Raw genomic sequence first — 24,308 nt, forward strand, 5'->3', positions numbered from 1 at the left:
ATCCAGAAACACTGTAGACTACCAATTCGATCAGTTCCGGTAGCGCCCCAACATGACCCGGAAGAGAAGAACTTGCCCTCCCCTCTTTGACTGATGGTTCTTGTTGCCTGTCCCCTCTGTTGTCATTTAACAGAACTTTTTGGACTGCTGAAAGGGGTTGTGTTCCGAACGCTGGTTGGTGGAGACATTTTGACTATATTCTTGACCTACGTTGTCGCGTAATGCGTTATATGACACGCCGCGTTAGCGCACCCGGAAGTGATCCGAGGCGCGGCGCGCAGCGCGTAACGTAAGCATAACAGGTCATGTGACTTGTTAATAAAACTTTTCATTGGTTCATTTTACTTTTGTTAATTTAATGATGAAAAGCTTGGTCATATGACCTAAAAATTATGCTTTTTATTGTTTTCGAACAATATTTTTTTTTCAAACATATGTTATAATATTCCAGGCTAATGTACTTTCCCGGAAAATTTACAACTGTCTTGCAAGTAAAATATATTCCTTTTTCGAGAAAAAGGGCGTTTCTTCCTTCCATGACGGAGTCGTTGAGTAAAAGAGATTCCGCCTGCTGTCTTAGTCGCCGATACGCCTGATTATCAGATTCTTATCGATCACTTTATGTTGCAGACATGAAAAACACAACTGCCCTTGACCATTTATCTTTACTGCGTTCCTACATATTATACCTTTTATCCGTCATGTAATTGGACTGCTTTATTTCACTTGCCTTTTACTGATTCGAAAACAGTGACTAAAAGTAAAAACTTTACCAATGTAAATACTACTACCGTGTTTTGTTTTAAAAACCTTTATTGTGAAAATGTCAGTATACAAATACGGGCCTATAACCACGTGGGCCGGCCACGGAGCAAACTGAAATCGTACATGATGAGGAGACATTTACACTGTAGAAGAACGTAACGAGCGGGCCATTAGGTTGCAAGAACAAAGGTGTCTAACAGTTGCGGAATCGGTGGACGTACATTTTGTAATTAAAATAAGACAGGGCCACTTACAATAACATTTTCTAGATATACATTTGCGGGCAAGGAGTTACGAGTCCTATTTATACCGGCGCCATTTTGGGCGAGGCCGGGCAGGTCCAAGATATAGTCAAAATGTCTCCACCAACCATCGGCCAGACCAGAACCCCTTTCGGCCCTTTATGCTACAAGATGGTGTCTTCCATTCAGAAAATATTGTTGGCAGCATTTTGAAAGGAAACAGAAACAGCCGTTCTCCTAGTGAGTTTCACATTGTTACATTTAGGAAGAATGTTGAAGAGTAGTATGTGGAAAATCTGAAGCCATTTTTCTACAAACTCTCAATCAGACTTGGATGGAAAAAAAAAACCTGAAGAATGTACAAACTGAAAACCAATTTTTGTCTGTATAGCATCAACAGTAACGCTTGAGTCAGCTTTGTGTCAAGCCGCCATTTTCATTCAATCAATAGCGTCCCCCTGCACACATTCAGGGACCTGGTCGTGTCTTCAGATGAAACGGATTGTAGGAAAAGAAGCAGAAAGGAAAAGGAAAAAAGTTCCGCCGGACCTCGGGAGCCGGCCGCCTATGTCATGTGCGACCTTTGGCCACACCAGGGCAATAGTGAAGCTGCAGCAGGTGCAAATAAGCTTCAGACAGTCTTACAAGCACTACTCAGAACTCTCAACTGAGGCACTCAACATCCAGGACTTGCCATTCGGATCTTGGCGCCTTGTGCTGGTTCCGACCTATTCACACATCGGTCCACTACTGACATCACCTCATAAGCCAACGGGGCACCCCACACTGACTTTCGGCGCAGCATTGTAGGATGGCCACACCAGTGCGGCAACTTGCTGGACACGACCTCGGTGCCATCCGGATCTCGGCGCGTTCGAGTCACTGTACCGCAACAGTGACCGCAACTCAGCTGGACACGCCGTCTTTCGGCGCAGCATTGTAGGATGGCCACACCAGTGCGGCAATTTGCTGGACACCACCTCGGTGCCATCCGGATTTCGGCGCGTTCGAGCCACTGTACCGCAACAGTGACCGCAACTCAGCTGGACACGCCGTCTTTCGGCGCAGCATTGTAGGATGGCCACACCAGTGCGGCAATTTGCTGGACACCACCTCGGTGCCATCCGGATCTCGGCGCGTTGTGCTGCCTTCGGCCTATTCGCACATCGGTCCGCTACTGACGCCGCCTCACGTGCCAACGGATTTTCTACGCTTTTTGTAGCCCTATGCCGCATAACAGGTCATGTGACTTGTTTATAAAACTTTTCATTGGTTCATTTTACTTTTGGTTTCCTAAAGATGGAAGGCTTGGTCATATGACCTAAAAATAACACTTTTCATTGGTTTAGAACATTTTTTTTTCCCAAACGATGAAAGCCCCACCTTGTTTCTGGATCATTCAGACTGAAGCTGGCGTCAGCATGAGAGCACCACCATCTCGTGGCTCCGTCGTGGTCATTCCGCGAGCAATCATGGCAGCCGCTCCCCACCGGAAGCCTGCGGGAGTCGGGGGCCCCCAAGACTTTTGTAGAATCTTCACGGCTGAGGGGACGCTTTTCGAGAATGGAGCCCAAGCCCTAGCAGGCAAGCGTCCGAGTTCCAAGGTGTCCCAGGGCCATTTCAGTGGACCAGGCCCAAAACCGAGGAGCCGTCCGCCATTTTGAGAGTCATGTGGCAGCCGCCTATCGCTGCACTGCAACAGTGGGAGCAACTCAACAACATGGTGAGCGAGACGCTGTAGCCGCAAGAGCGGGCGCAACTCAGCTGGATGGCCGCCACCTGGGGAGGCCCGTTCACGCCGCCTCCCCCACGCCCCCCCCAGCATTGTAGGATACCAAAACCAGTGCGGCAGTTTACTGGACATCACCTGGGTGCCTGTCGTACATGTTGTGTCAGCCATGGGACACTGGACACAGTGCCATCAACATCTCAACGCGTTCTGCTGCCTTGGGACTATTCGCACAACAGACCGCTACTGACGAGGCCTCCCCCCGCACCACCCGGGACGCCCCACGCTGTTTTTCTGTGCTGCATTGTAGGATCCCAAAACCAGTGCGGCACCCAGGCGACATCACCTGGGTGCCGTCCAGAACTCTGCACGTTGTGCTGCCTTGGGACTATTCGCACAAAAGACAGCTTCTAACCATTGTTGCTTTTTGGGTTGAAAAATGTTTAAATGTTTTTAGTTTTTGTTCCGTTCATTATAGTTAAAAGTTAATAAAGTTTTATAATCTTACTTTGTTGGAGTGTTATCTATTTTTTTTTAAACGGGTGAATGGGGCCTTGAATCGGGTTATTGTCATGTGTGGGCTTTGGAAGTGTGCTGCTGCAGGATCGGACATTTCAAACTCAAATGCACGTTCTTTTTCTTACCTTTCCGAAGCATGGAGCGCAATAGCAGGCAGAGAAAGGGTGATGCACGTGTTGAACACTACCTGACCTGGCAAGTTGCTGGCAGTGCCCCCCCGCCCGCTCCTGAAAGAGGGCACACACACACCGCCGCCCCGAGTACTTCACAAATCTTTAAAAGACCATGCGCTTGTTCATGAGGCTTAAATGGTTTATCACCTCTTCTAGAACCCCTGCATCGACCCTCTGACGTTTCCTGGAAAAATTACCATGTAACACAATACCAAGCCCTGTCAGCTGAAACTCCCAAGGAATCGTGGGGCATATTATCAAGGGGGTTTATCTCCGCTTTTTTGGCTTTAAAAGCCATGAAAGCGGAGATAAAATTATCTCCCTATTACCAAGCTGTCGCTAACACCAGTTAGTGACAGCTAAAAGGAGATAGCGACCATCTTGGGCCCCGCTTTGCATGTCAGTGATACTTATCACTAATGACATGCAAAGTGGCGTGCCAAGATGTTAGCGACTGGAAACAGTCCCTAACATCGCTATCTCCTATTACCAACTTTTGGAGATATTCGCGCTAAGCGCGAATATCTCCAAAATCTAACACCTGCCCTGAGCAGTTCTTAGCCATGTTATCCAATGGGAGGTGGATAACATGGCTAAGAGCATTTGCTCGATAATACATGAATATCGCTGACTTTTCTGCGATAATAGCAAGGTTTATCTGCGATAAAAATCGCCGATGTGCGGCGATAATTTTTGTCTCTAAACAAGTTCGAGACAAAAATTATCGCTAGTTGTTCGTAATATGCCCCCGGGTTTTTGCTTGCAGAAATCGGGAGGCGGGAGACTAGCACTGAAATCAGTAGTCTCACGCCTGAATCGGGAGGGTTGGCATGTCTGAATTCTCTACAGCTGGGGCCATAAAGTACATCCGCAGGGGTAGGTGATAGCCTGGGACCAGCCTGGCATCTAAAATGGCTGCCGTGCACGACAAAATTGTGGCATTGGAAAAAAGGCAAGATGGCGCAGCCGCTGGAAGAGATGTATCAACATATATCAGCCTCCTCAGCCACCCTCAGGAAACATAGGGGATTAGGATACGTCTCCCGCACCCCCTTATACCTAGTAATTTAAAGTAATTTAATTAACGAAGCACAAAATGGCGAATTCCCGTTTCGCTACCAGTTTGCGGCCCAGTTCGCGGCCCGTGAAGCGCTTCTACCGTGAAAAATCATTTTTTTTTTCTTTTCCCCACGGGACCCTTTAATAACCCCAACAACATTCCTAGGGGGTCAAGAGGGGGATACCTTGCCCCCTTTCATTAAATTCCCCCTTCGTTTTTCACCTCTTCTTCTCTCTCGATCCTACCGAGAGACAAGATGGCGGCCGCTCCGGACTGTCACGCAGCAAAAAAAAAAAAAGCTCACGCACAGCCGCTGGAAGAGATGTATCAACATATATAAGCCTCCTCAGCCACCCTCAGGAAACATAGGGGATTAGGATACGTCTCCCGCACCCCCTTATACCTAGTAATTTAATTAACGAAGCACAAAATGGCGAATTCCCGTTTCGCTACCAGTTTGCGGCCCAGTTCGCGGCCCGTGAAGCGCTTCTACCGTGAAAAATCATTTTTTTTTCTTTTCCCCACGGGACCCTTTAATAACCCCAACAACATTCCTAGGGGGTCAAGAGGGGGATACCTTGCCCCCTTTCATTAAATTCCCCCTTCGTTTTTCACCTCTTCTTCTCTCTCGATCCTACCGAGAGACAAGATGGCGGCCGCTCCGGACTGTTTAGAATGTTGACAGACACCGGAGAGCCAATCAGCTTTCTGCGCGCAAAGTTCCGAAACGCGAAAAGTAAGCGGACCGGATCGCTGCCCGGAGCGCTGTTACAGATATATATCTTGATTTAAACGTTAATTTCTCAAAATCCACTGAAGCACATATATTGAGACCTAGCAAAGGCACATCGGGCTAACAGTCCCTACAATTTTGCCAAGTTTCGTGCAAATCCATTCAGCCGTTCGAGCTAAAAGTGAGTCCAACCGCCCTATGGAAAACTCAATGTAAAAAACGCGTTTTGGGATCCCCCTTTTTTCTCAGCCCCCCCTTGACGAAACCCCACCAAATTTTCAGGGGCTGCTCAGAAACAAAATGTGCCATTTTCCTGAAAATTTCAGCCGATTCCGTCCACAAACGCCAAAGTTATTAGACATAGAATTTTCAAAAATCCCATAGGGAATTAATCCTAACTATATATACCTACTGGCGATAGCCAGTAGGTAATATATATATATATAAATACATATATATATATATATATATATATATATATATATATAAAAAAATCCAACCATGCCTCGTAATTTCAATGTCTTTGAAAAAGACCAGCGCAGACCCAAGGTAATTTCCAGTGCATAATTTTATTTTGCTGATGCCGCCATGACGCGTTTCGGGAGATCCCTCCCTTGATCACATGACATCTCAGTGATTTTTTTGTTTCCTTTTAAAGTGCTAGTGCAACTCTAATATCATAGACATAGAAGCCATACTTTATACTTGTATGTCTTTTACATTTTCAATTTTCGCATAAATGCATACGTTTCATCATGCTTTAAATAAAACACGTTTCCAGATATCACAATTGTATTTATTTATTTATTTATTTTATTCGATTTATATAGCGCGTTATAACCCAGGGGTCTCTAAGCGCTTTGTCAGGTACGCACAGCAGAAATTCCTAAAAAGCCCTACCAGGAGTTATAGCCCAACCCAGGCCTTCTGAAAAAGAACAGTTTTCAACTTCTTCCGGAAGGACATCAAAGTGGATTCCTTCTGCAAATTCGCCGGCAGATTATTCCAGACTGCTGGGAGGGTATTGGAAATGGCGCGGCCACCCACTGTGGTCAACCTGAAGCGTGGTTGGGTAAGAAGGGTTGCTTCAGCAGATCTTAACGACCTACCCGGTTTGTATGGAGTCAAACGGGTCTTGATATATCTTGGTGCCTTTCCATAGAGCGATTTGTGTGCGATGCAGAGCCCTTTAAAGAGCACCCTCTGCCTTACTGGCAGCCAGTGTAGCTCGCGCATAAGTGGGGACGCATGCGAGCTCCTTGGTTTCTTAAAAATGAGCCTGGCGGCATCATTTATCACCACTTGAAGTTTGTCCAGAAGTTTTTGGGGCAGTCCTAAATAAAGCGAATTGCCATAGTCCAACCTTGATAATATCATTGCGGATACCGCCCGTCTCAAGGTGGAGAAGGACAATAATGGCGCAATTTTCCTAAGTTGTCGGAGAAGACCGACACAGGTTCCTACCACCGTGGTGACTTGCTTCCGCATGGATAGTTTATCATCCACATGGATGCCTAGGCTTTTTACCACCGCTGCAGTTTCTGGGGGTGGCCCAAGTTCTCTTGGCCAAAACCCGTCGTGCCATGGGTTACCAGCAATGGTGATTGGTAAAACCTCCGTCTTGTCAGTGTTGATTTTTAAGGAGTTCAAAGACATCCAGTTGGCTGTATGCTTGAGGATATTTTGCAGCCTTGGTAACGCCCCAGGAGCACATCCATTTGGATGATGATTTGGGTGTCGTCAGCGTAATTATACACCTGACAATCCATTTGATTGAGGAGTGAAATCAACGGTTGTAGATATATATTAAATAAAAGGGGCGACAGAGCAGACCCCTGCGACACTCCACATGAAATTGGTGTTGCAGTGGAGAGCAATTCTCCCGGCTGTACTCTTTGTGTCCTCCCTTGTAGGAAAGAGGCAAACCAAGCATGAGCTGTGCCCTGAATGCCAAAATCCCTCAACCGCGACAGAAGCTGTTTATGACACACGGTGTCAAACGCCGCAGAGAGGTCTAACAACACCAGGGCACCAGGTATCTTCCTATCTGCCCTATTCCTGAGCTCATCTAAGATAGACAGCATGACCAGCTCCGTGCTGTGATTCGCACGGAACCCCGATTGATTTGGTTCCAACAAACCATTCCTTTCCAGATAGTCGGAGAGGTCGGACAAAACATGCTGTTCTAGCACTTTGGCCAGGAAAGGAATCTGGGAGATAGGCCTGAAATTTTTCAGGCATTTCACGTCTGCCCCTGTTTTTTTTAGCAAAGGGATCAGTCGTGCTATATATGAATTAATACCTGAATATATATATATATATATATATATATATATATATATATATATATATATATATATATATATATATATAGATGCAGATTTAAGAACATAAATGAAACTATACTAGCCATCATATACTTATTACTTATCTGAATAATGTTGCAGTAGTCTATATTCTGGCCATAGTATTTTGGCTGGAAGATATTTCAAATTCTATTATGTAGTAAAACACCAACTACCCAACACACTACAAAGGATTGCTAACTGCAATGTCAGAAAAACTTTATAATAATTAAATACCCTGTCATGACTAATGAAGGGATGCCTAGGAAATACTAAAAGCCATAAATCTTGCTAACTCTGTCCGAACTATCATTGAAAGAGCAGCTTAAATATGTTTTGTTATTTCAATCATTTTGTTTTCAAACATCATCATATCAGTTTCTCAAAATATTTTTTTTCTATCAAATATGCACTTTTCATGTTGGGTTTATTGATTTAAAAAAATGTTTGTCTTTGTCTGACAAAATGCCTACATTTTTGCCTCAAAAATAAGATTTCATCCATGGTCTTTAGACGCCATCTTGTGATTTCCCCATTAAAAAGATGTCACATAGACAGAGTCTGCCCCACCAGCCCAGATTTTACCATCTCATGCCAGGGATGCCCACCATAATGCCAGAGGTGCCGACATTTTGCCAAGGATCCCCACTATTATGTCAGGGCCACACCTGTACCATTGCTGCACACCACGATGCTGAGAACCCCCACACCATTTTAACCAGGGGCATTGTTATTCTAAGAGTGCCCACAGTTGTGTGATGGAAGGCCACAATTAAGTCAGTATATTGACAATATGGAGAGTATTTCTGCCATTATGCCATGATTAGTCCCTGATGCTCAGAATATGTCACAATTTACCATTATTATGTCAGTGCCACATTATGTCATAAATTTACGTAATTGTGCTGGAAATCATTCCCTTATGTTGAGAGCATCAAGTGTATTTGGTGTTCTCTTTCACCAGAAACGGCTTACAGGAGGAGAAAATGTATTTCAGGAATGGACACAAAGCCAGACACATACACAATACAGACATAAGTGCACACAAATACATACATGCACTCACCACACATATCATTTAAGGCAAACAAGACCATTACCTGTCTCCACTCTCTAGCCAGCATTTGCTCCCCTTGGCAACCAGATTGCCAATGTATGACTCTCACACACTTTCACTCTGTCTCTGGCAGTCTCTTAGTGATTAATTTGTAAAAAAAAAAAATAAGTGCCAGGGCTCTCGTCAGGAGGCAGCTTTAAGCAGCCCATTTCTCCTGTTAGAAAGAACCAACTGCTAGCCATGAAAGCGGGGAGAGGATGTGGCATAATGGTCAGAGATGCAGACTTTGGAGCTGGGGAACCAGGTTCGAGTCTCAGTGCCGGCTCAACATCCTGTGAATCTGGCCAAATCACTTAATCTCCCTGTAAATGAATGTGTCCTTAACTGGTGCTCATGAAAAGCTCCAGTGTTGATTAAGTGCCAGTACTGAGCACCGGAAACCACAGGCTCAAATTAAGCACTGGAGTCTCATACTCTAATGACTCCATGTGGACTATTGCTGCCATTTCTTTTCTTGTCCAGTTTTCACCAACACTCCATAACCGATAGGGTGGGGCTTGCCAAGTGACCCTTCTCCACTTGACTTTGCTAAATTGAGAGTGGAGACAGGTGGTTGTGTTGCAGATGATGCAAGCTGTCGGAGTGTTTCTTTGTGTGTAAGGGTGTTGCCCTGCTATTAGTTTAGCTGGTGGTCACTCCAAGATGTAGCATTTCCATCTTCATTATGGGTAGCCCGACTGAATTACATACTCTGCTGGGCTGCACTTCAGGGAGCTACTTCAATCGTAATGATGAGGTGCAAGTAGGTCAGAGAGGAGCTGTTCTAAAGGGTTCAACCAATTCCATAGAGCTCTCACCCTACTAAATATTAAACAACAATGTAGGGCTCAGGGCAGAGCCTCTCTTACCCCAGCCAGACAACCAGCACTTTAACTGACCTCGCACGGCCAGCATTATAACCTGTTTCTGTCAGTCAGTGCTCTAAACAATCCCCACGGGCTCACAAACATGGTCCAGAGCAGTGCTTCAACATGACTCCCTGCACTATGGAGAATCCCATGGGTGTTTTTAAGTATTATTATTAATAGTCAAGCGCAGGGCTGAGGCCTGAACATATTTGTAGAGTTCACACTTTATTTATTGCCTTCCACTTGACTCCTCTTCTCTGTCATTGCTCTTCTATCAAACCTCTCTTAAGAACAAGACCGCCCCAGTAAATTTAAAGGAAGGGAGAGGGAGGAGGAAGAGAGAAATAGTGAGATAAAAAATAGGAGGAGAGGAAGAGAGAGAAAAGGAGAGGAGACGGAAAGCTAAAGTGAAAGAAGAGAGAGGGAGAGAAAATAAAAAAGGAAGAAGGAAAAAAATTTAAAAGATAGAATTCACTACTGACTACATAATCTCGTGTTTCATTTGCACATCCTTTGCTTCTGAATGTCACAGCCCAATCATGTGAAACAGGCTCTATCGTCTGGACTACGTGAGACCAAGAATGGGTTGATAAAATGCTACGTTGGGTTACTGGATGTTTGCAGAGTGCAATGTGTTCACCAACTGCTTGGTCTCTTGTGAAACATTTCTCTATAAGGCAAAGGTATGCAGTAATGTATGTGGTATAGATTCCGGAACCCCTCACTATACAATCCTAGCACCCCAACATGAGCAGGACAGAAAGACCGCAAAATAAGTTGCAAGACATACAGAAACACATACCTAGTCCAAATGCAGCTTCATTATTCTTCCCTCACCGCTGTAAGTGAGTCATATGGCCCTAAATTGCTATCAACTGTATTTACAAAGATGACGGCTCTGTGGACACAATAAGATGGAGAGAAACATATAGACCCTAAAACACGTATTATTCATGAATCTTTCTACAAACTTCCAGGCACAGACTCAGTAGGAAAAACCATCCTGATAGTTGAATGTGGAGTTTCCCTGGTTGGGCTCATTTAATGTCCCCGTTTCTCAACGATTAAACCAAAGCAAAGATATGTTTGTTTTTGTATTTAACTGTGTATAAGAAATTGAAACAGTACTGCTTTTACGAGATTCAATCCAACTGATTTATAAACACCTTTTATAACTGATACTATTTTGAAGTCTTTTAATTGACCAATTATATACAAATTTACAATTTCACCACGTATTATTTAACTTTTTTGGCACATGGTGAGTGAATAATTGCCTAGAATCAGATGATTTTCAGTCAAGTGCTGATGTAAATGTAAATGTAAATGTAAATGTATTTATATAGCGCACTACTTACCCGTAGGGTCCCAAGGCGCTTCGACCGCTGCGAAACCCTTCCTGGCTTCCCTGAGAGATGGTCCCTTAATGGGTATCTCCAGGGTGAGACCAGGCATCCCCGGCGGTCTGGTGGGGCCGTTAGTGAAGATGAGGCAAGCTAATGCCCAGAGTTGCCGAGTGTGATTGCTGATCAGAGTGGGCACCGAGGCGAGAGAATTATCGACTCCGCTGACCCTGGTCCAGAAACCTGCCGCGCCGGGAATCGAACCCTGGTCCCGGGCCGTCCTCTGCTCTCGGGTCTGCCGCCTCTAACCAGTGAGCCACACTACTTCACAGAACTCAGGTTCCCCGTTGGTGGTTCAGGCACCAGAGCACATCCCCTGCCACTAATGAAACTATCACAAAAGCCTAAAAGAGAGCTTCAGCCCTGCCCTACCACATACACTGGTGAACCTAGACTCAGTCCTACACACATAGTCAGCTCTACTAATGCAATCCTGTCCTGACCTTTGCTTCACTCTTACTGGGATACACACAGCAATCTTAAATCACAACCTCAAAGTTTACCTTCAGCGCCTATGGTGTTTAGGAGTGACAGCCACACTCATCTCGGGGACTGCACCTACATACCATTACAAGACCCCCGGGGTTATATAGTACTGAAAACCAAAAGCACCGCTACAAATATACCTAATGCCTAACCAGCAGCACCAGGCCAGATTGGAGAAACAGAAGCAGCCCTGGCAAAAAGGCTCAAACACTTAATCTCCTCACGCAGTCTCTCTCTTTTCATTGATTCATTCTGTCTCTCTCCTCCCCTCTCTCTCTCTTTTCCCTCTCTCGTCGCTTTTTTTCAACTCTCTACCTTCCCTTGCAATCCCTCTCAGTCTCGATGTCTCCTTATGCCTGCCGGAATTAACAACGGGGAGTCTGGGAAAGTGACAGAGGTGCCAGCAGCGTATCAGGTCTTCCAAAACTGGCCACTAAGGGCTCCAGCCCCCAAGGGAAATACCCACAGGAATAAAAGCCCTGTGCAGTGCAGTGCTTAATTTGAGCCTGTGGTTTCCGGTGCTCAGCATTGGCACTTAATCACCAACAGCAGTGCTTTTTATGAGCACCAGTTAAGGACACATTCATTTACGGGGAGATTCCGTGATTTGCCCAGAATCACAAGATGTTGAGTGATGCCGAGTCTCAAACATGGTTTCCCAGCATCCGAAGTCGGCAGCACTGGCCATTACGCCAAATCCTCTCCCCACTTTCATGGCTAGTAGTTGGTTCTGTTTTGGGATGCGTTAACAGGAGAAATGGGCTGGTGCAAGCTGCCTGCAGATGAGAGCCCCAGCACTCATGTTGTTTTACAAATTAACCACTGGTGCGGCGCCCCTCAATACACCAATACAGAGATCGAACGTTGTTCGGCAAATCCGCACCAATTCTAACATGCAGCACCTTCCACAACTCTAGTGCAGAGGCTCACTAAAAGCTCTGCATTAAGCACCTGCATCCTGCCCTGCAGCACACACGCACCACTCCAGTACTGAGATCCCCACCAAACTCTGCAAGCACCTCAAGCCTTATCTGCAGCAACCTATATACTCCAAGACAGACGTTTATTCAGAGCTCTGGTAACACACCTCAATCTTAACCTGCAGTACTCCTCACTGGGCCAGGACAGAGGCTTACTCAGAGCCCTGTAGAGACACCTTGATCCTGCCCTGTGCCTCTCAGTACTATTCCTGTAGTGGAGAGATGCTTTTAGGCATTGGCAAAGTGGGTAATTTGCCAGGCCACCCACCTTCCATGGGCCCCCTTGGGAAAGTACATATTATCTCTCTAATTCACCTATGCCTATTTCTATATCTGAACCTCTCGTCTTCTCCCTGCCTACCTCTACCTCTGTCTTTCTTTGCCCAGCAGCATCTTAAGGATTTGTGGGGTCCCAGGAAAGATGTATTTCAACTGTTTTTGTGCTACAATTAGCACAAATCTGGGTGAAAAAAATGTAAAGTTGTTATGAACAGGGGTTCCTAAAATATATCTTTCCCAGGGCTACAAATTTCCTTAGGATGACACTGCTGTAGGGGTGCCACACACCGCGTTTCATGCCTCCGCTATATTAACCTTCAGCACCCCTCTTATTTAATATTGAGACACATAGTTGACACTGCGTTGAAATTGCACCAGGAACCCAGCATCCGCTGGGTTAGTGAGGAAAGAGGGAAAAGGACTTGTTTAATCGATAGGCAATTGGGGGCTGCTAGCATGAAATACTTGTGAGAAAAACAGTGTGACATAAGACTAATTTATATAAAACGATCAATTGCTTTTTCAAATCTGTTTCCATTCCCCCCAAAAAACTATCCTGTCCACCTGAAAAACGTACTCGAAAGTACAAAACCTGTATTAGCATTTGTTAAATTGACTGCAAGTTTGTGGTATTTCAACGTTGTAGCTCCTATTAGAATATTTGTATACATGCAAGCACTAGAAGTGTTTTGCGGGAATCATAAGCAATGTTTTGATAACTCAAAAATAATAAAAAGATATATTTTGTTATGTGTATTTGTAAAGTGCTCCTTCGCCCATGACGGCATCATTTAAGATTTAAGATTTCTTCTAAACCTAGCAAGGTAAGATGGGATTTCTCTGAGCAGCTTAAATTGAAATGGTAAGGAAGCATGAATTCAAATGTATAATGTCTGCCCCTTTGTTTCGTGAAGACTGACATTCATTTTGCATTTTAAAAATGCTCACGAATCCACGCACACCAGTCAAGCTGCCCATGAATCAGTGAAAAACAGGGGGCATGTTTGCATGACTCCACAAACCGATCTATGTCAAGTATAAGACGTTTGTGGTTAGTCTGGACTTTCAGCTGCAGGACAGGAAGTCTGCACTTTTGTGTGTGATTGCACTATAATCACATAGTTACAGGAGAGAGGACGTCTGTTCTTTTTTAAAAAAAAATTATTTTGAAGCTAGATATAGCGCAAACTCAACCCAAAGGTATCAGTGCAGTTTACATGAGCACCAGTTGTGTTACAGACGGACACATTCATTTTGTTAGGCATGAGGAAATGAACTGATCTGCCCAGAATCACAGGACGTTGAGTGTCCCTGCCAAGACTCAAACCTGGCTCCCCAGCTTCGAGGTCTATCACTCTAGCTGTTAGGTCACATCCTCTCCTGACATGGAGTAACAGGACAGTGACCTGACTTGAGGAATAGCAAGGGTCGCCAAAGTAACTGAGAATGTTCAGTCCAGGCTGCATAGATCGTCTCAAAGAGACCTAAAGTGACCCAAAGTCAATAGTTAAGCAATGGCGGCTCAGGAACTGGCAATCAGCAGATATGTGGCACAGGGTGTGTCTGGGCACTGGAGTCTACAAGCTACCGGGCACAATGAAGGGGATACCGTGATAAGGATTCAAGAGGATAATTTGATGTCAAAGTGTACCAAAGTTAAGTTCTACACCCATTAGGTGGTCTCAGCTGATCCTTAAACTGGTCCTAGGGTGAGAGACAGCTCCGGTTGCAGCAGACCAGTGTCTCTTTACCTGCAGCTCTAGCACCTTCAGTTACTGATGCATATCCTTCAGTCCTAGCCCAACTTGTGCGAGGTTGGTGGCTGAGCCCCAGTCCTTCCACTGTTACCTCAATTTGGCAGTAGAATCATCATTATCATCATCATTGTCGCATTTATGTAGCACGTATTACCCAAGGCTCTCTTGGTGCTACCTAGGGACTCTTGGCAGAATCTCCCAGTGGAACCTAAATATGGATAGAGCACTGTTCTGGCGAGCTAGTACTTACTCTGACACTAAGCCGCAGGCAAGAATCCAGGGCTCAAATAGTCCTTTTCTCAATTTTAAATTCTATGTTGTCAACCAAACAGAGCAGAGGCTCTTAAACTGGCCTTTTCTGGGGGCATCCTACTGTAGGAGGTGGGGAAAGATGGGAGAAGATAGCCATCCATTCATACTCCAGCCCACAGATGCAGGGAATAATAAGAATAAGGGTCCACGAGATACATGCCCACAGGTGGCCACATAAGGGCAAGGCACGGATAGTGCGGAAGCTGCCATCTTGTGCTGCAGTCTGCGAATAGGGCAGAAGCAGCCATATTCTGCTGCCATCAGCAGATAGTGATGAATGACCATTGTATGCTGCAGCCACTAGATGGTGAAGAAATGCATGCATGCTCAATACATATAACACACATTAACCCTTAATTTGGAGGATTGAGGGAGCCCCTTTATGAGTGACTGATCAGATTTTCAGGGTGTTTCCTAAACAGAGGTGCAGATAAAAAGGCCTGTACTCCAGCCTAATAACTACTGCAGTCAAATTTCATGTACCCATAGTCTGGTAAGGAGTGATAACCTCTTTGACTGTGGTTGGGCTCTTTGGTGTACCTCCATCATGCTAGGGAGAAAAAGAAATAAATTAAGCTTGGTATTCTGTGGTCTTATAATACTGAGCCAATGAGAAACACACAGGATGAGGCAACACCAATGAGAAGAAGCACTGATACACTACCTGAGAGGGGCTAAGAATCTGATTGCACTCATTCTACAAGCTCATCTCTTATCAGTTTCTTCGAACCCAATACATAAAACACTGTGAAGTAATAGTATGGTGACACTGTGCTTATTTAAAACTATGCCATAAATAAAAAATAGTATACCTGATTATTATCCTTCACTGTGCCACAGTGAAAAGTATACACCACAAATAATGTGCACCATGCCCCCGTCTTCTAGCATCACATGAGCCACCGGGTAGAAGAAGGGAGAATGGACCTGGCCCTATTGAGCGCTGCAGATGGGTCCAATATACTAGCGTGAGAGCAGCGCTAGGACTGATTTAAGAGGCCTGGTCTGCTGCTCAAACAGTGCATGGGAGTCTGTGCTGTTGCTCCAGCTCAACTGTGCAACACAGCTATGTTGGAGAAATAGAAGTGCGCATGTCAGTTTGGCCGGCCTAAGACGGCCAGTCAAACTGAAATGAGTTAATGCATGATAGAGTGAGCATCCATCACTCCTCCCGCTGCTGTGGCCCGGCTGGCCCCCACAGGCGGCTGCCACCGAGTAGCACGGGTGAGGAGGGGAAAAATTTTTTTTAAATGACTTGCCTTGCTGCCCGACCGCTGCCTCACCTCGAGTTGCTCTCTTCTGTTCCTGATTGAAGCAGGAAGCACAAACAGGCTCCCCTTATCAATCACAACAATTGGTCTGAGCGATGTTGTTCGGCAGTCAGATAGGTAGTGGGAGCCTGTGCATGTTCCCCAACAGGTTGTTTCCACCTGGTGGGGAACATGCAAAGTGCGCATGACTGTTTGGCCAGCCCAAGATGGCCCGCCATACAGTGATACCCTCTTAAGTTCCCACAACTCCTCCCCCTGCTGGCTGTGACACAGCCAAGTCCTGCCTCACAAACCGGAAAAATAAAATAGTGTTATTATCATTTTTTTTTTCCTTTATCCACTGCTCAAAATGCAGTGGAGACGATGCTTCTCCGTCTTTGCGCCACCCTACACTGGCATCGGCTCAGTCAGTCACAGAAAAGTAAAATCATATTATTGTGTTTATTATCATTTTATTTTTCTGTGACTGAATTTGACCAGTGGGGAGCCGCCCCATAAGCATTATACTGACAGCAACAGTAATAGTAACAAATAATAATATTCGTAGTAGCAGTAGCAATAATTTAAAAAACAAATCAACATCAATAGCAAATCACGAATATTGATGTATGTATAGACAATGATATCCTACTATTACTACTAATAATAGTAGCAGTAATAATAATCATAATAATAATAACAATGCATGTGAGGGTGAGGTCTTGTTTGCTTACCCACATACATCACGCCCTCCTTGGTCTTCTCAGCGGCGTCGGCGACCCCCTGCTTCGTCTTCTCGGCGGCTGCCACCACCCCCTCCTTGGCTTTGGACAAGCCCTTCATGAACACGTCCATGGCGAGGAGCCTGCTGAAGGGAGCAGAGACGGGGGGGGGGGGGGGGGGGGGGGGGTGTTAAAAGATGCCAGCACGCGCCTCCACGTCATTCATAAAATCAGGCCCTGCCAGAGCTCCCGTAACCATTTCCGCTCTCCCCAGCCCGCCGAGGGCGGGAACTCCGAAAGGAGGTCAGTCCGTGCCCACCACTCAGACGGCAGCAACACCAGCTCGGGCACCCTTGGCATCAGAGGACGGGCGCTGACCTCCTTTCGGAGAGGGGGCAGGGCAGGGCCGGGGCATAGCCGCCCCCCGCAGCAGAGCATCAGCAAAACCCTTGAAGCTGCAGAATTATATAAACAAAAGAGCATCGGGCGGCCTCGCGCAGAGGGTGAAGGCTCGCGCGGGCGGGTCGGGCAGGCCTTGAGCAGAGGGGTACGGCTCGCGCAGAGGGGAAAGGCTCGCGCGTGCAGGTCGGGCATGCCTAGCACAGTGTGAAGGCTCGCGCTGGCGGGCCTCGCGTAGAGGGTGACGGCTCGCGCGGGCTGGTCGGGCGTGCCTAGCGCAGCGGGTGAAGGCTCGCGCGGGAGGGTCTGGCGGGCCTTGAGCAGAGTGTGAAGACGCGGGCGGGCCTCGCGCAGAGGCGGAAGGCTCGCGCGGGTATGTCAAGCTTGATGGCGACAACACAGAAAACGTTGGCATGATTGGACAAGGGGGCAAGACGAGACATGTGTGATGTGTCTTCTGCTTCGGGGGTGGAGGGGGTACAGATAAGGAATGAAGGGCACCCGATAAAATGCACTCTAGTACTGGGAGAGGTTGTCCAGGAGCCAGGCAGAGTCAGGCAGCACCAGGTGAGTAAGTCTGTGTCCAAGTGTTAATCGTGTGGCAGTGGTCAGCAGAAGTCGAGAGGGTAAAGTGAGAGGTCAGATATTGCAATTGCATTTATATAGCGCGTACTGCTCCTGGCTGGGCTTTGTAGCTTTTTACGGCAGACAGCAGGCTGCTTCGAAACCCAAGGTTAACGGTTAGTCTAGTGTTAGTGGGGTTATTCCTAGATATGTAGCTATAGTACCCCCAGGGGCCGTTAATGGACAGCTGTGGAGCCACCACATGAGATATGGTTGCGCGAGCCATGCTGGCACCTACGGTTGCCTCAACAACGAGTGTTACATGGGGCGACGGAGCCCATGAGTGGCTCGACACCACTATTACACAGGTAGGAAGATGGCCAAGGGGATCACTTGCCACCAATTTCCGAGCGATAATCCGTAGGTGCCCCCACCAATTCTGAGGCAGGTGGTAGGAAAGTTGACATCAGATGCAGCCAAGCACATGCTTAGCAAAATCAATATAAACTAATGCCCAGCAAGACATACTGTTCTTAGAAGTAAGTAATTCATTCAGAACATACACTTTGATTACAAGAACTATTAACATCTCAAACTACACTTGAGAACATATACAATCAGTAGGTCAACCCCCGCTCACATCTCCTATAACTCTGCTTTGTACCCTCACACAGATTTCTATTAATACATCCTCCCCTTGGTCAAGTTAATACACATCTTTTTACTATGGTAGCTTCCTTCATGGTACTTAAACGCAATGTATTGTATTATTTAAATCTACCCGTCCTATATATACTTATTTTGCTTCCCAAATTTTGATATCTGTTTACTTTCTTTCTTTCTTTTGAAAACCAGTGAAGATTTTCTGAAACCAAAAAACGAATGCCTAGCAAGACATACTGTTTTTAGAAGTAATTGATTTATAAGATACATTTTGATTACAAGAACTATTAAAACGATGACTATCTCGCTTGCAACACAGAACCATCCAGATTTTCTATTAGCATAATAAAAACAGGATGTTAATATCCTGCAGGATGTTGTACAACAATATTGAGGTTTTAACAACGAGCTGTATTAATATTGTCTACTACGATTATATCATCAAGGGACCTCTGTAGCTAAGAGTAGATTTACTATTTATACTTACTTTGGCAATAGGTATATCCCGGCAGGGTAAGCGTGTGTGTGGTTAAGGATAGTAACTCTTCACTTGCATATATGTATATAGACACTCTGAACATACACTTGTAGTCGATATTCTGCAGTCGATAATGTGTCAGCTTGATTTTTTTTACCTCAATATTCTTACCAAGTCAGGTAAAATTTCCTTTACACCGGCGTAATCTCATGTAACTTTTAGCATCATTTCACATTCCGATTGTCATGTGTAATGCTCTAGATTAGTTCGGGCTGGACTGTTCCCATGAGGCACAGGGTCAGACTGATTTGCATATGGCCATGTCTGAACTGGGGTGGCTGAGTGAGCTAAAGAACGGTGATGGATTAAACCCAGATCAGTTGACTGGGGTGAGTGTTTGATTTGCTCAAACGCTCCGTCCATCAGCCCCTTTTGTAATGCTCTAGATTACACCATAATGCTACATCCCGTAAACAAGATTTTGTCCGGGGGAAAAAAATCCTATCAGAGAAGCACAGGAGCGACGTGAACGAAAAGAACATAAGAGGCTTTAGGCCATGTTACACACAATTTCATACTTTTTTTAAGGTAACGTGCCTCTTTATGTCCATGTTGGACGTGTAGTACCAGACTGGCATTTCACCTACTACACAATTTTGTGCTTTTTTTAAACGTAAAATGCATCTCTGTGTCTAGTAAGGATGTGAGGGGCTAAATTGGAATTTTAACTAAAAAACACATAGGGCCTCATGTAAAAGAAAATGATGCAGCACGGCCCCGCAAACTATTTTGCTGCACCAAGCTGCGTCATTTTAAAAGCACAGGATGTGTCGTATTACCTGTGCTTTAGCCAGCGCTGGCGCACAATTGGCTGCCATGCATCAATGCAGGCACCCTTGCACCATGACACAAGGCTGCCTGCTTTGCGGGTATGATTGTTGTTGTGCAGGAAGGGACACCTTCCTGCACAAAAACAATAATTGATGGCATTTTCCTCTTTCTATGCATGCTGCAGAAGCACTTATAGAAAGAGGAAAAAAGCGAGGTGAAATAAAAGTATTTCTCCTCATTGCTCCTCCTTACGCCTCCCCTGGGGAGGCGTAGGATTCTGATGCATTCCCAGTTTTACAAAAGGTTGTAAATCTGTGAGTGCAGCAGAATTCATGAGTGTTTGCTAGGTAACACCCACAGCAACACCCATGGCATGCCCCTTTCATGCAAAGTGATCTGTGAAAAGGGGACATATTTACAAGGACATGAATAGCCATGCAGAGTTTGCATTTTATGGCCTTGTAAATATGGGCAAGCACCCTGCGCCACTGGTGCGTCAGAAAAAATGACGCACCTGCGGTGCAAGGGCCTTGTAAATGATGCCCACATAATATTTGGGTATTTTGTGCAGTTTCCAAATTAGGTGAATTTTCAATGGGTTTCTTCTTACATACAAGCATTGCCAGGCTTTACCAGCCTCTAATATTGTGAGATAGTGCTTCAAAGTCGTTTTCATGCAGCAAGAGGCCTAACAAAGCACCTAGCTATGTATCACTGAGTGCGGCAAAGTCCCATTGAAAAAGCAGCAATGGGAAATCAGAGTTTTTTTGTAGGTTTGAGTGAGCTGCAGCTATTACAGTTGAGAATTTTGGGTGCCCATGGAATACTATCCGACTAGGTACCTCACAGTCACTTATTCATACCTCCATTCCTACTGGGCATGGCAGGGTTGTTATGGTGCTCGCTGCATTTCTCCAGCAAGGCTCTGGCTCCAGACATGGATATTTAGGAGCACCAAACACCAAAATGATTTACACTTGCAACCCTACAATTCCCTATAGAGATTTTCCAACTCCATCGAGGTCAACAAGGCTTTGCCGCTCACAGTTATGGGTAAAAGGCTTGGGAATTCTATGGAAAATCTCTGTTTACATCTAGTCTGTTTTGTTCCCCCTGGGGTCGTCTTAACTCTGCAGTGTCACTACCGGTTCCTGAACCTTAAAAGGGGCAAGCAACCTGGCTCTTTATAATTTGGGATGCCACTTTCTGCAAACCCCCTGCTACATGAGCTGGGCTACTGGTTTTGGGGGTTTACAAACTCCTGGTGGAAGTAGGGCTGTTTATCCGCGCTTTGCGGTTTTCATGGTAAACTTGGTCACTTCTCCATCACTGCTTAGTTTTTCAGTTCTTGGAGAAACTTCACACCATCTGACAGACTCGCCATGGGTTTAGGCTGATGCCATCTATTCTCCGAGGGAACATCTCCACTTAATTTACTTCAGACAGGACAACACTCCATGTCAGGCTCAGGAGAATAAACTCAATTGAGCTTGGTTCCAGAGGCAATGGACCTCCTTGTTCATGAAGGCACTTGCCAGGTCTCCGTTGATTGACTGCGTGTTAATATTCAAAGGACTGGCCACACAATCTCAGATCATTTCCAGCACAGGTGAGCTGGACAAGGGCCCAGCTCCCACTTATAGGGAACATGTTTTTGTCCAATATGGAAAAGCACTGCTTTGTAAATCAATCCCATCCAAATCGAAGAAACTAGACAACTCTCTTAGTGTCTTCACATACAGACGCTGAGTCTTGGTATAATTTTTCAATGCTCATTTAATGATCCGTTTTAGGAAAAAAGTCAGCCAACGCGTTTCGTTCTGAAAACAGAACTTCTTCAAGGCGAAATGGTTGTTCCAATGCACATTGATTTCCAGGCTTTTTGAAACTGCGGAACGCCGCGTTGTTGATGCATCGAGATCAACACTGCAGGTGACTACCGGTTTGATATTCAGTGCTCTGGACTGTGAAACATAGAAAATATACACATCGTACCTTATAGGATTGACCAGCGCCCTTAAGATCTTTGCCATTAGATAAAGAATTGCTTTGAAACTAACTGGTTCCTAGCACTACTACGCACCAGCAAAATGACTTATATCCGAGTATGGCAAATACATTACTTCTAATTTGGAGCTCTGTTTGGGGTATTCGAAATATAAGGAATATAAAGGAGCATAAGGATGCAGAGGATCTTCCCCCCCCCCCCCCCCACCTTTTTACGACTGGAAATCAATGTGCATTGAAACAACCATTTCGCCCTGAAGAAGTTCTGTTTTCAGAACGAAACGCGTTGGCTGGCTTTTTTCCTAAAACGGATCATTAAATGAGCATTGAAAATTTATACCAAGATTCAGCGTCTGTATGTGAAGACACTAAGAGAGTTGTCTAGTTTCTTCAATTTGGATGGGATTTACTTACAAAGCGGTGCTTTTCCATATTGGACAAAAAATTGACTTTTTACCCCAGGTTTGGGTGATGCTCTTAGGACAGGGAGCATTTGGAAATAGCACGCCAGAATTTGAAGACTAATTTGAGTGGTGAACTTAGGATTGGCGCCTTTCTTTTCCTTGACAGGTCCACTGTCCAAAGTGTTGTTGTATTTATAGGGAACATGTGTTTGCAATCCCGCCACTGTGTCAAGCCCATTTTCCAGGTTATTTTGTAGTAATCTGTGGAAGACGGGCTTAGTGGAAATAGGTGCACATTTAAGACCAAGTTAAAGATCTGCCAACCAAGGGCATAAAGTTAGAGAGCTCATAATAAAGGGCACATGCATTTCCAACAGGGGCAAGATAAGGTAATGACCACATGCACCTGTGGTATTTACGAACTACTACACTGCACTTGGAAAGGCCCCGTTTTGGGAGATTACATGGGTTCTGTAAAGACTGCCCACTAGGCCTCAACCAAGGGGTACCAGAAAAGGTCACAAAGGCCAGCACTCTCGATAAAAGCATTGTTTTGGATAAAAAATACTTTTCATATGCAAATAAATCATACTTCTAGTTCTCAATAGAAGGCTACTAAGCTTCCCCCATCCAAGAGAGGGATATTAGGTCTCCATTAACACATCTGGGGGCCCTTTTTTGTTCACCCATCAAGTAGCTGTTTGGGGTTCTGCCGACAAAAGCTAGAGATGGCTTCCTGGTGACCCCTGATGCTGAGGAGGTGCATTAGGAAAGGATAAGGTGGAGGATTTTGTAGGAGAAGACAGCAGTGTCTTACCTGTTCACAGAGGCACAAAATCCTACATATCTGGACTTTTATCCTTACAGGAGGAATGGATGGCCTTGCCGCCTTGTCAAACGAAGTGAAGATGTAATAGCGGCTGTTGCTGTTGAGGTGACAGGCAGGTGCTGAGATTCACAATCTCAGGCCTACTCAGTATTTATTCATCTTTAAAGGTCTTTAGTGTGATTTACTGAGATATTATGAGCTGCTCATATGATGCTGCATCCATGCTTACTATTCCTTTGCAACTACACATGGACAAATCCAATGGCAGACAGTCAATTGACAAGGGTAAGAAAACCCTCAGCCAACACCACTAAACGGCGACATACACCGCACCAGCAACCTCCCTCGTCTTTGTTCGTTGCACTGTTATTAGGGGACTTCCATATGTCTACTCAATCAATCAATCAATCAATCAAAGCATTTGTACAGCGCACTACATACCTGTGAGGGTCTCAAGGCGCTAGGGGGGGGGGGGGAGGAGCACTGCTACTGTTCGAAGAGCCAGGTCTTGAGGAGTTTCCTGAAGGTTAAGAGGTCTTCAGTCTGCCGTAGGCGGATGAAGAGGGTGTTCCACGTCTTGGCGGCGAGGTGGAAGAAAGATCTGCAGCCAGCGGTCGCTCTTTGGATGTGGGGGACGGTGGCGAGGGCGCGGTCTGCGGAGCGGAGCTGGCGGGTGGGGGTGTAGAGGCTTTGTCGGCTGTTGAGGTATGCTGGTCCTGTGTCGTGGAGTGCCTTGTGCGTGGGTGAGGAGCTTGAAGGTTATCCTTTTGTTGATAGGGAGCCAGTGCAGGTCTCTCAGGTGGGGTGTGATGTGGCTGCGGTGGGGGATGTCGAGGATTAGGCCTGCGGAGACGTTCTGGATGCATTGGAGCCGTTTCAGGAGTTTGGCCGGGGCTTCTGCGTAGAGTGCGTTGCCATAGTCCAGTGTGCTGCTGATGAGGGCCTGGGCGACCGTCCTTCTAGTTTTGGTAGGGATCCACTTGAACATCCTGCGAAGCATGCGGATGGTGTTGAAGCAGGAGGAGGAGACAGCGTTGACCTGTTTCATCATGGCGGGGGTAGAGTCAAGGATGACACCTAAGTTGTCTGTGTGGTCGGTGGGTGTAGGAGGTGCTCCTAGTGCAGTCGGCCATCAGGAGTCGTCCCAGGCCGAGGGGGTGGGACCGAGGATGAGGACCTCCGTCTTGTCCAAGTTAAGCTTTAGTCGGCTGTTTCTCATCCAGTCTGCGACGGCCTTCATTCCTTTGTGGGGGTTGGTTTTGGCGGTCGTTGGTGAGGGAGAGGATCAGCTGGGTGTCATCGGTGTAGGAGATAATGTTGAGGTCGTGCCAATGTGCGACGTGGGCGAGCGGATCCATGTAAATGTTGAATAACGTGGGGCTGAGGGATGAGCCTTGGGGTACGCCGCAGATG

General features: G+C 45.9%; 1 protein-coding gene across 2 annotated transcripts in view; it reads right to left on the bottom strand.

The window, feature by feature from the left end:
• The window catches only part of SNCB (synuclein beta), a 140,719-nt gene that overhangs the window by 106,632 nt on the left and 9,779 nt on the right, over window positions 1–24,308 (bottom strand). The window contains exon 2 of one of the 2 annotated variants that reach the window (XM_086931761.1): window positions 16,733–16,866. In XM_086931761.1, the coding sequence (XP_086787887.1) occupies window positions 16,733–16,853 (121 nt within the window). In that variant the 5' untranslated portion in view covers window positions 16,854–16,866. The remainder of the gene's footprint in view (window positions 1–16,732; window positions 16,867–24,308) is intronic. The other variant, XM_086931762.1, reaches the window with a different exon arrangement.

Source organism: Lissotriton vulgaris, chromosome 7 (genome assembly GCF_964263255.1).
Source record: "Lissotriton vulgaris chromosome 7, aLisVul1.2, whole genome shotgun sequence".
Taxonomy (NCBI): Eukaryota; Metazoa; Chordata; class Amphibia; order Caudata; family Salamandridae; genus Lissotriton; species Lissotriton vulgaris.